The sequence below is a fragment of the Prionailurus viverrinus genome, chromosome B3, assembly GCF_022837055.1.
Source record: "Prionailurus viverrinus isolate Anna chromosome B3, UM_Priviv_1.0, whole genome shotgun sequence".
NCBI lineage: Eukaryota > Metazoa > Chordata > Mammalia > Carnivora > Felidae > Prionailurus > Prionailurus viverrinus.
Genome location: NC_062566.1, coordinates 115,306,232 through 115,321,600, shown reverse-complemented (window position 1 = coordinate 115,321,600; position 15,369 = coordinate 115,306,232). Strand labels below are relative to the sequence as shown.

At 52.6% G+C, this 15,369-nt stretch overlaps 1 protein-coding gene across 4 annotated transcripts in view; it reads left to right on the top strand.

The window, feature by feature from the left end:
* The window catches only part of LTBP2 (latent transforming growth factor beta binding protein 2), a 107,243-nt gene that overhangs the window by 61,720 nt on the left and 30,154 nt on the right, over positions 1–15,369 (top strand). For all 4 annotated transcript variants that reach the window (XM_047861014.1, XM_047861015.1, XM_047861013.1 and 1 more), the window contains 3 exons: positions 7,970–8,044; positions 11,435–11,557; positions 15,047–15,211. In XM_047861014.1, coding sequence (XP_047716970.1) covers positions 7,970–8,044; positions 11,435–11,557; positions 15,047–15,211 — 363 coding nt within the window. The remainder of the gene's footprint in view (positions 1–7,969; positions 8,045–11,434; positions 11,558–15,046; positions 15,212–15,369) is intronic.

Sequence of the window (15,369 nt, the reverse complement as noted above, 5' to 3'; positions counted from 1 at the left end):
GAGGGAAGCTGGTGGGATTGTTCCCTGTGGTTCTTGGAGGGCTAAAGCCAATGTGAGGATGTTTCTGGTGAGCAGAGCTCAATTCGAAGCACAAGCAACAGCTTATTAAAAACTGCAGCTCATTGGGCGTGCCAGGGTGGCTCCGTCGGTCGATTTTGGTTGAGGCCATGATCCCAGGGTTGTGGGATCAAGCCCCGTGTCAGGCTCCACGCTGAGGGTGGAACCTGCTTGGGGTTTTCTCTCTTTCCCTCTGCCCCTCCCCCCCGCTTGTGTCCTCTCTCTCTCTCTCTCAAAAACAAAAACCCAAAAACCAAACCCCAAAACCACAGTTTATCAAAACCCAACGATATAATGGGGTGTGCCCAGAAGAACTGAGCTCTCTGCCACAGAGAGTTTGGCTGCTAAGAACAGGTTCATGGAAGGAGTTGGGAAAGGAAATTTATTTTTGAGGGAATGGAGGTTTAATATATATGTCTGCAAATGTATTTGAAACCCTCAGTAGAAAGAAAGCTTTGGTTTGCCTGGGTTTTACCAGGGCCCTTGCCCGCGGGGGACTGCTTCAGGTGAGGCCAACCCCCGGAGAGGGTGGGTATGTGAGGGGACACAGGCAATTGGCAGGATTTGGGGCAGAGAGCACCAGAGGGCAAGTCACTGCAGCAACCTCGTTATCATCACCATCATCGTTAGCAACCGTTTCTTTGGAGCACTTAGTAAGTGCCAGGCCCCGGTGCTAAGTACTTCCTCATTCCACTGCATCCTGACCCTGTCTCTGGGCGTTGGGTGTGACTGTCTTCATTTTCCAGACGGGGAAATTGTGTGCCCGTGACTCGGGACCCCTTCCTCTAACCAGCCCGTGATCTTCCTCTCGTGTGGCCTCGTGTGCACTTGGCTTAGAGAATTTGTTCAACCAGAGGACCCCGGCTTAGGGAACAGCTGTGCTGGGGTGGGGCTCCTGTTCTCTGGGACTCCGGGTGAGACGCCCAGTCTCCTGCCCTAAAGAAATGGGATTTTTCAGAATTCCAGTTGTTGGGCTGAAGAAAAAGCAGTGTCTCTTTGGCTCGGGGATGTTCTGAAAGCTTCTTCCAAGGGACTCGAGGCCTCCTGGGAGTTGTGCCTCAGCTCAAGTTAGCGCCCTCCTTACCCCAGAGCGGTGTCACCGACACGTGGCATCTCTGGCCTGGAGAGGTCCAGGGAGGGCTGCGGTGGGGTTGGCTGGAGTGGCGCCTGCCTGAGCCAAGGGTCTGACCAGACCCCTCTCTACCTCATTGCTTGCGGTAACCAAGACGCCCGCTTTGGCTCTAGTGCTGCCCCAAGGAAGCAGTCAGAGCCCATCTTTGGGTGCGATTTCCACAATCCTTGAGGGGATCCATTAGGACCTCACCAAGCAGAAAATCTGGAATAACGAACGTTACAATAATCACCAGTGTGTGACAAGTATCATGCTCGGGGTTTTGCACAATAGCATTCACAATAGCCCCAAGGAAGGAATTGTCTTCCACATTTTACCGATAACAAACTCAGAGAGGTTGAGTCATTTGCCCAAGTGTCTCCAGCCAATGAGGGGCAGCAGCCAGCTTGCCGTCCTTGAAACTGTGTTATGGAAGGAAGGAAGGAAGGAAGGAAGGAAGGAAGGAAGGAAGGAAGGAAGGGAGGGAGCATAGAGGGAGGGAGGGAGGGAAGGAAAGGAAGAGAGAGGAACTAAGTGTTGGGGAGCATCTGCAGGGACTTTGCTAGGCACGGTGCTAGCTTCAGTGACACTGATGGTTTCAGTACAGTTGACCTTCACGAGCCATGACACGGAGTGTCTGTCCCCACCTGTGCAGATGAAAAAATTAAGACCGAAACAGGTTAAGAGATGTGTGCCAGGTCACACAGCTAGTCAGAGTAGAGCCAGGGATTCAGTGTGGGTCTGGCTGCCCCAGGACCCACACTCCTGTCACTGCTCTGGGGGAGCAGAAGTTTCTTTCCAGCTTACCCACCTGAGGTTTGCAAATGGAGTATTCAGCACCGATGGGCTCACATGCCCCGGTGCATCGAGCTTAGCCTCATCCAGGGTGTGTGTGTGTGTGCGCGCGCGCGCATCCGTCTGTCTGTTCTCTGGCAGAGGCGTGTGTACCCAGGCACCCTCCACAACTCCCTGCTGTGGTCATCTGTCATCACGGGCTGAGATCAGCATGGCTTGTAAACAGCTCCGTGGCCAGACATATGTCTCCACCAACTCCTCCCTGAGCTCTGTCGTAGAGTCAGGGCCAAAACTGTCTCCAGCAATTAGTCGGTCCTGGTTGAGACCTCCTGGGGAGTCCCAGCAGCCAAGGGAGAGAGCCAACGGGGCAGCGGCAAACTGCCGCCAGGGACCCCTCTGCTTCCTTCCCCGGTGTGTGAGCCAGCTCAGGTGCAGTAGTGAGTAAACAGGGCTGGGGTCAGGGGCCCGGAGATGGGAGGTTCTGGCCCCCAACGCCCGGGTTTCCTTAGGCAAGAGAGGTACATACCTCCACTCTACAGGCTTCGTGGGCATTTTGTGATGCTCAGACTCCTTGGAGTTCGGGTTGATCCCGGCTGACCCCTCAGCAGCCACTTGGGCTTTCTCAGGCCTAAGAGGCCCAACCGCAAGGTCACCGGCAGCCGCTCTCCACGTATCTCTGCGAAGCGCCCATGGGAAGCGTAGCTTAGCCTCTCGATTTCCAGACCTACCTCTCTCTGCTTTCCGACCCGCTGTCTTCCCCTCGTGTTGGCCGAGGGGCCATGAGGGGTAGTGCGGGTTCTTACCCATTGCCTTTCCTGATTCTGCATGGCACTTCGGTTGTAGACCTTGTGGGGCATTTACCCAACATCTGAGTAGTTCTTCCGACCTCCATCTGGGTACCGCTGCCTTCGCTTTTCCCAGTCGCTCTCCTGGTCCCTTGTTTCAAGAAAAAGGGAAGAGAGGTTCCCAAGAAGGGTGATATATTTCCTGATGGGCACACATCTCCCTGTAGCCTGCAGACCCTAGGATTCCAGACCTAGATAACTCCTGAGGCTTGTCATGAGTTCATGCATTTATTTATTTGGAGGCAGTAGAGAGGAATGGTTCAGAATTTATCCTCTGGAGGCAGACCGCCTGCGTTCATAATCCCAGCGCCACCCACCAGCTGGGAGACCTGGGGCCTGTTTCCTGACCTCTCTGGACCTCAGTTTGCTCATCCATAAAATGGGGACAATATCAGTAAGTCCCCTCAAGGGCTGTTATGAGGATCAAATAAGTTAATACAGGTAAGGACTTTATAACAAAGCCCGGCCCATCGTAAGTGCCATTTTAGCGTTTGCTATTATTAGTCATCCCATTTTGACTGAGTGCCTCTAGTGTTCCGCGTGCTATGCTTGGCTCTAGACACATGGCAACAATAAGACAGGGTCCCTGAACTCAAGGAGCTTACACTTCAGTGGGAGAGATGGGCAAGCAAACAGGCGGTCGCAACAAAGCATTTTAAGTGTCAAGAAAAAGGAAGGCCTGAGTGTGTTGAGAGCACTTGGGAGGCAACCTAGGGTGGGTGGCAGGGGTGGTGGTGCCTGCCCACCCCCCTCACCATGAATCACAGCTCACTGGCTGCCAAGATCACTCCTGGAGCCGCAGGTGGGTGCTGGGTTCCACCTGAGCCAAGGTTCTCCCTTCCACATGGATGTCTAAACTTCAGCTTTTTAGGGGCGCCTGGGTGGCTCAGTCGGTTAAGCATCCGACTCTTGGTTTCAGCTCAGGCCATGATCTCACAGGTCGTGAGATTGAGCCCCACATCGGGCTCTGCACTGACAACCCGGAACCTGCTTGGGATTCTTTCTTTCTTTCTTTCTTTCTTTCTTTCTTTCTTTCTTTCTTTCTTTCTTTCATCATCTATCTCAAAATAAGTAAATTAAAAAAATTAAACTTCAGCCTTCTATCCCCCCCCACTAGATTGCAACTGACTTTTCTAGATTGGATGCTGCACTTGCTCTTACAGAAGCTCATAGGTGGCCTCTGTGAGGTGTGGAGACAGGTCTCGGGGCCCTCTTTGGGATCAGGTCGGGGTTGCTGGCAAAATGGGAGTTTCACCAGGGACAGCGGCTTTGAAATGCATTCCTCCCCAGAAGGCTGCCTTCACAGATGCTTATCCATCCAACAGTTTCTCTTTCCTCCTCCTCCTCCTCCTCCTCCTCCTTCTTCTTCTTTAACATGTATTTATTTTTGAGAGGGAAAGAGACAGAGCGTGAGCAGGGGAGGGACAGAGAGAGGGGGAGACACAGAATCCGAAGCAGGCTCCAGGCTCTGAGCCGTCAGCCCAGAGCCTGACGCGGGGCTCGAACCCACAGACTGTGAGATCATGACATGGCCTAAAGTTGGATGCTTAACCAAACCGACTGAGCCGTCCAGGCGCCCCCAACAGTTTCTCTTAAGGCCAGCAAGAGGGCAGAGCCCTCTGGAAAAGAAATCACTTTATAAGAAAAGCACATGAATCTGGACGAATGAATGAACACAGCTCTTCTCAGTTGCCACCTTCCCCAGGTTCTCGCGGTGCCCTGAAGGTGCCCACCGTTGTTCCACCCTGGTTCCTGGCTTTAATCCCAGCTCGGACCACTCATCTCCCACTCGCTGAGGAAGCGGGGTCCTTCTGCCTCACGATTCCCCCCTGACATCTCGGTGCCACCCTGGCCTCCTGGCCCCTCTCTCCCGCCCGCTTTCAGCAGAGCGGCACGCGAGGGATGTGGCCTTCGCAGCCAGAGGCTTGGGTTCAGCCGCTACTCGGCCCCCTCTGAGCTACGCTTTCCTAATCTGTAAAACAGGGATAATGCTCCCTGCCTTGCAGGTCATTGTGTGGGAAACGGGATTCTATGTACCAGTGGCCTTGCAGCTCCAAAGCCCCGTCCAGATGTTCTGGCATCGGCCTTGCATCATTCTTTCCCACCTTCTGCTCCTCATAATGGTTGCAGGCTGCATCTAATCAGCTTGCTTTCTGAGTTTCTCCAAACAACTTCCCCTCTCCCTTTCCTCCTCCCTGTCCTCAGCCGATGCCACCGGGCCCCCTGCCAGGGGCGCTGACGTTTCCCAACCTCACTCCCATCCCTCTGTCTCAATAGCGGCCTGTTCAGAATCCTCATTTATCTCCACTGGGCCGCAGCCCGGTCCCCACCGTGGAACGACCTGTCAACCCTGAGCAAGACTGTCGTCCATAGCGGGAAAAGATTTTACAAATTCCACTGACGATTTTTTTGAATGTGAAAAAAAAAAAATTAAGCTTTACTAATTTATATCCTTGCTTGGCCTGTATGGCAGACTGTGGGATGTCGTGTTGGGCCTGTGGAGTGTCCTCAGGGAAGAGAAGGTTCCGGAAAAACATGGCACCTCCTCTTGTTTGTGTCTGGCCTATCACAACACGTAACCCACAACAGAGCTGGGTTTACGGGGTCTTTCAATTATGTTGTCCGGTTTTAACGAAAGCAACCCTCGCCACGGGGAGAAGTGACTCTAAAAAAAAATTCCTGCAAAGAAACAGGATTCAAAATAATACTAATAGCATAATCGCCAAGTAATGATTTTTTTTTTTTTAATTCAATGCTGCCGCTTCTCCTCTGACATGTAATCAACCGTGTTCCAAAGTAAAAATGATCAGGACCTCTCAGACATGACCCAAAACGGACCCCAGGGTCCAAATGATCAAGAAGGCTGTATGAAATAATATATCGTTAATAACAGACTTTGCCCTGGGGGCGCCTGAGTGGCTCCATCGGTTAAGAGTCCGACTCTTGATTGTGGCTCAGGTCATGATCTCACAGTCGTGAGATGGAGTCCCTCATGGGGCTCCTTGCTGGGCGTGGAGTCTGCTTGGGATTCTCTCTCTCTCTCTCTCTCTCTCTCTCTCTCTCCCCCCCCCCCACCCCCCGCTCGCATTTGAAAGAAAGAAGGAAGGAAAGGAGGGAGGGAGGAAGAAAACAGAATGTGCTGGGAAACAGCAGCTAATGATAGAGTAAAAGCCATCTGGATTAGAAACACATTTAAAAACTCCGAGATGCTCAAACTTTGCTGTATAGTTGGGTGGAAGTATAGATACCTCTAACGTGTCTCTCGGTATTTGCGAGAATCTATTTCCACAATAAAACACATGAAGAATTATCTTTGTGCAAGCTACTAAAGAAAGGATCAACCCCCAGGCATATATTCCCAAACGTTAAATGACTTCTTGAATAAAAGTAAGCTTTTCCACCAACTCCGTAAGGGTCCTTGCTGATGCCCCGACTGGAATAAAAAGGAATCCAGGTGAAGTCATAGAGGTGGAGAGCACTCTGTGGAAAATTCCCTCACCGCAGCACTCACAGACAAGCTATTGCCCCGAGGAAGTGAAAGTCAGAAGGAGACAAATTGCTAGAGGAAGTCATCATGCGGTTCACTCTATGAAACAAGACCTTTAAAATCGAATGGCATCTTTATGGAACGTGATGTCAAAACATCACGGAAATCCCTGGACCCCTTGAGAATTGCGGGCTGTGTCTTGGCAAAGAAATGGTCAGACTTATAGATGAGCTATTCTTTTGGAGAAAAAAAAAATGGGTGTTTCACATCTGCTGCCTTTTTCTATGATGACAGATGGCTGTCAGTCATATGCTACCTGCTAGAGCTTTTCAACAAAAACCAACCAACCAACCAAACCCCCCAAAAAGCCAAACCCTTCCAAGTATTCCTCTGGAGGCTGACACGCCAGTCCATCCCCCCAAAGGAATAGAAATGTCTTCCCTGTTTTTAAATAGGTTTTTCTTTCTCAAAGTACTTTTTTCTCTTTAACGTACAGGAGAACGTTGTGCGATCAGGTAGGGTAGGTGTCAGCACCAGAATTCTGAGACTTATTTCCTTGTTGGTCAGTCTAGAGTCAGACATCTGCCCGGTTTTGTCTGCTTTTCACTTCAGGCAGGGCTGCTGGTCAGGAGACTTGTACCACAGAGAGAACCTTTTGAAAATGGAAACAGTTCCATCGTTACGGGATTTGTTGCTAGAAGCCAACTCCACTTGCACACTTAAAAAACCGGAAAACTGGAATTTTCTAATGTACCTTACATCTGTTAGGAACCACTAGCTGACCTCAGGGGAGATGGAAAGCTACCAGCCAAATTTCAACACCAGCATCGCACAGTTGGTGAATGTGAGTGAAAAATGAATAGCGTGGTTTCATGAGTGCAATCAAGGATGGCCTTCTTCCATCTTGAGCTGAGATACCTTGTCGGCTATGGCAGCATTAACACCAAGTATCCAAATAAACAGAACTTGGAATTAGACAGTGAATTGTTGTGTCTAGAGGTTTAAAAACTAATAAAATAACCATCGTTACGTAAGATGTAACCTATTAGGAGAAGCGGGGTGATGGACACACAGGACTTCTCTGTGACTGTTTTTTGTAACTTCCTGTAAATCTATAATGACTTGAAAACCCCCCCAAGGGGCGCCTGGGTGGCGCAGTCGGTTAAGCGTCCGACTTCAGCCAGGTCACGATCTCGCGGTCCGTGAGTTCGAGCCCCGCATCGGGCTCTGGGCTGATGGCTCAGAGCCTGGAGCCTGCTTCCGATTCTGTGTCTCCCTCTCTCTCTGCCCCTCCCCCGTTCGTGCTCTGTCTCTCTCTGTCCCAAAATAAATAAAAAACGTTGAAAAAAAAATTTAAAAAAAAGAAACCCCCCCCAAAAATTAGATAAATAAATAAACGAAGCTTGTTTAATCACATTATAGTGTATAACATTGATATATACAAGAATATAGTCACTGAGGATCATTTCTAGTAAGAGCAAGTTGGGTCAAGGGTAACCTGGTGAGAGCCAGGGAAGGGATTGCAGCCAAGATGCCATCACAGCTACCCACAGTGGTGACTTGGGGGGACAGAGCCTCACAGCTGTGGAGTGGGTTGTACCCCACTTTTCAGCGTGGGTGACAGAGGAACCCAAGGGCCTTCCAGTGAGGCCCATCTATATCTTCACTCCTTAGCCTCGCCAGTGGTTGAAAATGGCCAGCTGGAGTGTCCCCAAGGGTACAAGAGACTGAATCTCACTCACTGCCAAGGTAAGGATGACCGGGGCCAGGGCTGGGCTTGGGGAGGGGAAATGATGAAGGTCTGATGATGCCGGGGCACTACCCCCATCCCCAGACAGAGGGAATGGTGTCGCTGAGTGGTCTTCTCTGGGTACCGCTAAGCCCCAGCTTGGGATGCTATGGGGGCTGCTGGTTCCAGGAGCCTAAGGAAGTCGGGGAGATAATGATAGAGCAAGCCTAGAAAGGACCTGGGAGCTGAGCCTGTCCCTCCTCCCATCTCCACCTGTCCCCACTGGACCTGGGCCAGGTGGGTCTCTAGAGCTGTGGGTCTGTGTTTGAAGACCCTGGTCCCTACATGTTTACTCACCTCCTGGGCCAATCTCCCTGGATTGGGAGGACTTTTGACTCCAGGATCAAGTCAGCCTGAGTTGATGGGGACCTCTGTGGACTTTCCCCAACACCGCACCTTCAGCTAGTCATACCTGCCTCCCACAGCTAGGAGGGGGAAGAAAGAGGGAACAGGGGGCCATAAAGTCTAGCCCATGATCCTTGCTGGCCTGGCTGACAGGCTCTTTAAGGCCAACCAAGGCCTGGAGCACTCTGCATTACAGAGCCCCCAGAGGGGCAAGGCCCAGAGGCACCTTAGGACAGATGGGTGGGAGGTGGGTCTCAGCTATGGCTTTGTCACTACAGGGAGTTCCAGTGGAGATGGGGAGTGGGACCAGGATGACTGAGGGTCCAGAAGCCTTCACTGAGGGGCAGCTGTTACCACTGCGCCGCTAAGGCTCTGAGCAGGGAGCCGCTGTTGGCTATGGGCCTGGCGGTAGGAGAGGTGAGCAGGGCCTTCCAGCTGGGAGGCTCCTGAGGCTGGCAGAGGTCAGTGGGGAGCTGAGGCAGCCTCCCCTTTGGGGAACTAGACACACTGATGTCTGTATGACTTGCTTTGAATGAAGCTGGGTTAGAGACAGGGGATTGACCCAGATGGCTTCCTAGGTACCTCCCCCTGGAGGCTTCTTCAGGAGAGAGAGATCTGAGGGAGTCCAGGGCCGGGGTGGAGGGGGGGGTTGTCTAGGCTGTCTGCTGTGGGGTGCCAGGCCCAAAGGGGATTTCTGGACCATGGATAAAGTGCTTGGACCAGGCAAAAGGGCAGGCCTCTGACCCAGCCCAAGGTCAGACTCCCCTGGGGGCAATGGGGACTAGTAGACTAGACAGTGGGCGTGGAGAGAAGTCTTTAGTTTTGCCCTTGGAGGGTACAGTAGGGCCATTCATATCTCAACTGTCCCCAGTGGCCTCTCCTCCTGGCTGGTTTCCCAGTGCACAGGATTAAAGTTATTCCCAGGATTTCAAATGAGCTCTCAGCCCTCCCTCCACGGAGCCTCAGGAATATAGGAAGCCAGGGGGCCCTCTCCCAGGAGACCCTGCCCCTTAAAACTCCCCCTTCCCATGTCTGTGGGCTTGGTCTCCGTATCTGGGAGGGGACCTGCTCACCTCTACATCCGTGTGCATCACCCTCCTCTCTCTCTCTCCAGCCTTCTCTCCTTCCACGGGACAATTTTGGGGTCTTGTCATGAGCTGCATGCGTTGTGCTAGGTGCTTAGTACACAGTGACAGATAAACACGGAAGCTGCCCCAGGTGAATACAGACGCTTAAACCATTACACCCCACGGGAGAAGTGCTCTCACCGGAAAGAAGTTCTGGGTGCTGTGGGATCCCATGGTGGGGGCCCCTTCCCAGACTGGCAGGGTAGGAGAGGGGCTTCAGGTGACACCTCACCTCGACTTAAGGAATGAGTAGAGGTGACCAACTAAAGGGGATGCAGGCATTTGAGGCCGAGGAAACAGCACAAGCAAAGGAACAGTTTAGGCCGGCTGGAGTACAGCCTGTGTGCCCACAGGAGACGACACAGACATCCCAGAGCCTCGTCGGGGCCAGCTGCCCACCCACAGGCTGTGGGGAAATATGGTGGAGGGCACTGGATGCCCTGTGAGGGTTTAGGAGCTCCCTCTAGGAGGTGAATGGGGACCAGAGGCATGTCAGATTTGCATTTAGGTACTTAGACACATCACTATGGCCACAGTCCAAGGGCAGGTGGGTCTGTTCCCTTTCCTAGATCTCAGTGGCATCTCCCCAGGCACCTCCCTCCCAACAGGGTATCCTGCCAAAGAGTAGTTGGGCCATCTTCTAACCCTTCATTCCTGCGCTTACTGAACAGGCTTCCCTGAAGCCTATGGGTGAGCATGCGACTCTGGTGACACTGGGTCGCCATGTCTAATCTCCCGGCCCTGGAGGCAGGAGATCTGCCCCTCACGGATCTTCCTCACTTACCATCATCAACAAGGGTGCCATCACCAAGACTTCTTGGAGCTTAGAGTAAGGGTTGGGATTTCCCCTTGGCAGGAAGAAGTTTCCAGCATGAAATGTTTTTGAGATCAGAAGGGAAGCTAATGTCACTCCCTTGTTTGAAGAACAGCATGTGCCCCCACTGGTCTTGGAGGATGTGTGGGGCTGCCTGAGGCCTTCCGCCTCCCGGAAACATAGCCTCTGGCCTCCTGCCTCCTCGACCTTGCTGGGCCCCTCTGTCCTACGGATGTGTCCCCCAGACCTGCAGAGATGCTTCAGAGTCTCTCCAGGAAGGCTGAATAGGAGGGACTGGACAGATGGTTCTCCACTCTCCAGCCCGAACTGTGCCCTTATCTGCTCCCCCCGTATGCATCCCAGCATGCTACTTACTAGCTGGGTGCCTTTAAGCAAGTTACTCCTGGAACCTGCTTCCTCACCTATAAGATGAAGCCCCGTGGACCTACTTGATAAAATTGTTGGTAAGAACTGAATGGGGTATCATAGGCAAGCCACCTCGCCTGGTACCTGGCACATAATATGCACTCAATAAACATTCACTTTTAATATTATGACCGTTATTACCAGTTAGTGGACTAAGTGATTTGCAATTTTTATCTTGTTTTATTCTCCTAACAAGACCATCTGGTAGTTACTATTTTTTTTTAAATTTTTTAAGCGTTTATTTCTGAGACAGAGAGAGACAGAGCATGAGTGGGGGAGGGGCAGAGAGAGGGGGAGACACAGAATCCGAAGCAGGCTCCAGGCTCTGAGCTGTTAGCACAGAGCCCGATGCGGGGCTCGAACTCACAAACCATGAGATCATGACCTGAGCTGAAGTCGGTCGCTCAACCGACTGAGCCACGCAGGCGCCCCTGGTAGTTACTACTAATGTCCCCATTTTATGAATTAGGAAACGGAGGTACAGAGAGAGGGACCACACTTAATAGATGGCAGCTCCATTGTTGTCTTTTTTTTTTTTTTTTTTTTTTGAGAAAGTGTTTGCAGAGCTCTGCACCGGCCCCTCCCCTCCGTCCAGCCTCGGTGGGGCAGGCGCTCGCTCACCTCCTCCAACCCCACAGATATCAACGAGTGCCTGACCCTGGGCCTGTGCAAGGACTCGGAATGCGTGAACACCAGGGGGAGTTACCTATGCACCTGCAGGCCTGGTCTCATGTTGGACCCGTCCAGGAGCCGCTGTGTGTGTAAGTGCTGGCGGGGGCCAGGGGTGGGGGACACAGGAAGACAAGATGGGATCCTCAGGGTCCCCCGGCCAGGCCCAGAGCGGTAATTTCCCCCAGGCTCCATCCCAAGGCCCGGGACCTGTGTCTCAACCGGGAGCTGGGCCCGATGCACAAAACCTGACCTGCCCCCGCCTGCTGGAGCAGAGATGGTTACGACTTCAGTTTGGGTTTTTGGCATTTCTTTGGGGGCTTTGCGGCTGGGGATTTTCTGCTTCTGTTTATTCTCTAATCCTTTCTGTCCTATCTGTTGCCTCGTTTACTTTGAGGGGGCGGGTGCGTGTGTCGCCTCTGTTCTGATGTCTGGCTGAGCTGTGGCTGCCTCTTCCAGGGCCCGAGCTTAGCAGCCTGGTCACTTGGCTTCAGCCCTTTCTTAAAGGGCCTGTCTGGAGCGTGAAGGCCTGCTGCCTGACCCCCAGGCCTTTCCTTAAAACGCGCGTCCCTTATGGTTCAGAACGTGTGTCTGTATATGTGCATGTGTGCACCCCCAGCCAGCTGTTTCCAGCGGCCTCTGTGGTTTCCTGCTAGGAGAGGCCCAGGCTGGCAGCACCCCCAGATAGCAGGACTGACGCCACGGCCCAGACAGGGCTCTCCTTGGGCAGGGAGGCCCGACCAGAACTGAATAAAACCAGTCCCGACTGGCATCTGGAGAGTGGCAGCCCAGCTCAGCAGAGCTCCCTGGGGCTGGCCAAGCCCTCGGCCTACAAACCGCCAGGTACCGGGTCTGGGAAGGCCACAGGATGAGCAAGACTCCAGTGCCACCCAGAGGGAGCGTCCATGTGAAGGGAAAGAGGAGACTGGACCCAGTAAGCATCTCCAGAGAGAGGAGACAGTAAAAAAGGCTTAAGAGGGGACACCCAGAGAGTGAGGAATCCCAGAGTGGGGAGAACACGTCTGGTGGCTCTCATGAAGACTTGATGGTGACCAGATATGTGATCAAGGCCTCAAGAGACATATAGCACTTTCTTCTCATCTCACCCCCCACTTAAGATTCCTTTATTAGGCAGGCATATTTCACACCTGAAGTGACTTTGACTTGTTAGTGCCAGAAAGAAAGCCTTAATACAGGGAGGCAGAGATGGCCCTTGGGTGTTCTTTACTGTTTCTCCCTGCCTACCGTTACCCCCTCCAGCTGATGATTTACCTCCCTGTAGGCAGAGAGGGGCAGGCATGAAGTTTCTCTTCTCTTCATTTCTGAACTTTGCCCTCTTCCCTGCCACCTGACCAGGGCCAGTTAGGGCAGTCTACAAGGGTCCCTCTGTGCTGGGGCAGTCTCCTGATACTTTCAGCCGGGTCACCTCCACCCTGGGGCTCAAAAGGACCGAGTGCCACCACACTGGTGGTGCAGAGCCTGCTTGGGATTCTCTCTCTCCCTCTCCCTTTCTGCCCTTTCCCCACTTGTGCATGTGCTCTCTCTCAAAATAAATAAATAAGCTTAAAAAAAATAAATAAAAGGACCGAGCCATTCCCTACAGTATTGCAAGGGAAGTAGCTGCTCGAAGCATAGATTATACCTGGAGACCCAGGCTCATGCACTGACCAGTGTTTGACCTGTGTGTGTAGCACATAACCTTTGACAAGGAACCTTCACATACATCATTGTGAAGAAAGTATATCAGACAGGGGGCGCCTGGCCCCTGTGACTCTTGATCTCATGTGACTCTTGATCTCACGGTCGTGACATTGAACCCCACGTTGGGTGTAGAGATTACTTAAGTAAATAAACTTTAAGAAGAAGAAGGAGGAGGAGGAGAAGGGGGAGAAGGAGAAGGAAGAGGAGGAGGAGGAGGAGAAGAAGAAAGTATATTTATTAGTCAGGAGTCTTTGGGTTGCAAGTGACAGAAACCCAACTCAAACCACCGCAAGCAAAAATAATTAACTGCTCCACACAACTGCAAAGTCCAGGGGTAGGTGTGCCTTAGGCTTGGTTGGATACAGGTATTCGCAGTGTCTTTAGGATGCCTCTTGCTGTTTTCTTTGTGTTGATTTCATAATTCCTTCAAAGGTGGCCACCAGACACTCAGACACTCCAGACCTACATCTCCCAGCCTTGCAAACTCCAATTTAAAAATAGAGGAATTGGGGCGCCTGGGTGGCTCAGTCAGTTGAGTGACATCGGCTCAGCTCATGCTCTCACGGTTCATGAGTTCAAGCCCCATGTCAGGCTCTATGCTGACAGCTCAGAGCCCAGAGCCTGCTTCGGATTCTGTGTCCCCCCCACCCCGCCCCCCGTCTCTCCTCTCCTTGCACTCCGTCTCTCAAAAACAAATCAACATTAAAAATACAGAAATAAAAAGCATCTCCTTTCTAATAATCCATGGAAAGTCCCAAAGCTGATTATTATCACTGGGCGTACTTGGTCAAGTGCCCGTCCCTGACCCACTCACTGTGACCAGGGCTATGGACTCTTTCAGCTAGGAAGTGGAGTCAGCCTCTACTCCACATGGACAGAGTGAGAGGCAGGGTAGATCCCATAGCAAGCCAGGGTGCTGTTACCAGAATACAGGGGCATAGATGCGAAGCAGGCAAAAGCACAGGTGTCTACTCCCCATGGAGTTAACATCATCCTTATTGTACACATGAGGACGGTAAAGCCCAGGGAGTCACGTAGCTCCTGGCGGAGCAGGGATTGGAACTTGGCCTGCTGAGTCCTGGGCCCTGACCTGGACTTCCCCAGGGTCATTCTTTCCTTAGTTTTGAGTGTTGTCTTCTCTGCCCTTTTCTCGTCCCTTCGTCTGGCCCTACAAGGAAGTCAGTCCCTTCCAGTGTGGCATGGCCTCTTTGTCCTCCACCGAGATAACGTACAAGAGGATAATCTTTAATACTCATTATCAAAAGACGAGAAGGGAGACAATGGTGATGGTATTATCATCGTGTAAAACCAGCATAGCTCACGCCCACGGTGGTGCACGGGATTTTGATTCGTGGATCTAACCATCCACCTACACTGGTCCAGCGAGCTTTTACTGAGCCTCCGCATGCACCGGACCCTGCACAGGGTGCCTGGGCTACAAAGATGGCCCAGACAGGGTCCCTGTCCTCAAAGCTCCCCATCAAGCCTTTGGCTCTCACCTTGTCTCATCTCCCCAGGGTGACTCTGGCCCTAGAGCACACTGCTCCCCACCCAACCCCAGGCCTGTGGTAAACACTTGTTAACTTGGCATCTGGAGACAAGCACATACATCCCCATATCCTGCCCTCAGGCCCTCCGTGTGAGAGTGGGAATCAAGGGGCCCCTCAATCAGGTAACGCAAGGAGAGACACCAAAGGCTTCCACTGTGATTATTCCTCCCAACGTTCTTTTGAGCCCTTTCAGTGCCCAAACCTGCAGACTGAGACTCTGAGACTCGGCTGGAGCAGCCGCTCCCATCAACTGCCCCCCTCATCCACCCCCACCCTGCACTTCCCCCGTGGCTGGCCACCTGCCCACCCCACCTGCGGTGTCTGTTGCAGCCGACAAGGCCGTCTCCATGCAGCAGGGGCTGTGCTACCGGTCGCTGGGGGCTGGGACCTGCACCCTGCCTTTGGCCCAGAGCATCACCAAGCAGATCTGCTGCTGCAGCCGAGTGGGCAAAGCTTGGGGCAGCAAGTGTGAGAGATGCCCCCTCCCTGGCACAGGTAAGCATCTTGCCTGGTCTCAGCTCTGGCCACCCAGGGGCTTCCTCCAAGCCAGTGGCCACTTTCTCCCACCTGGGCCTCACCTCCAGCCAGAAGACCCTTAGTCTCTTCCATCCTTCCTGCTCAACTCCTTACCCCAACCTGGGTCCCTCCTCCCC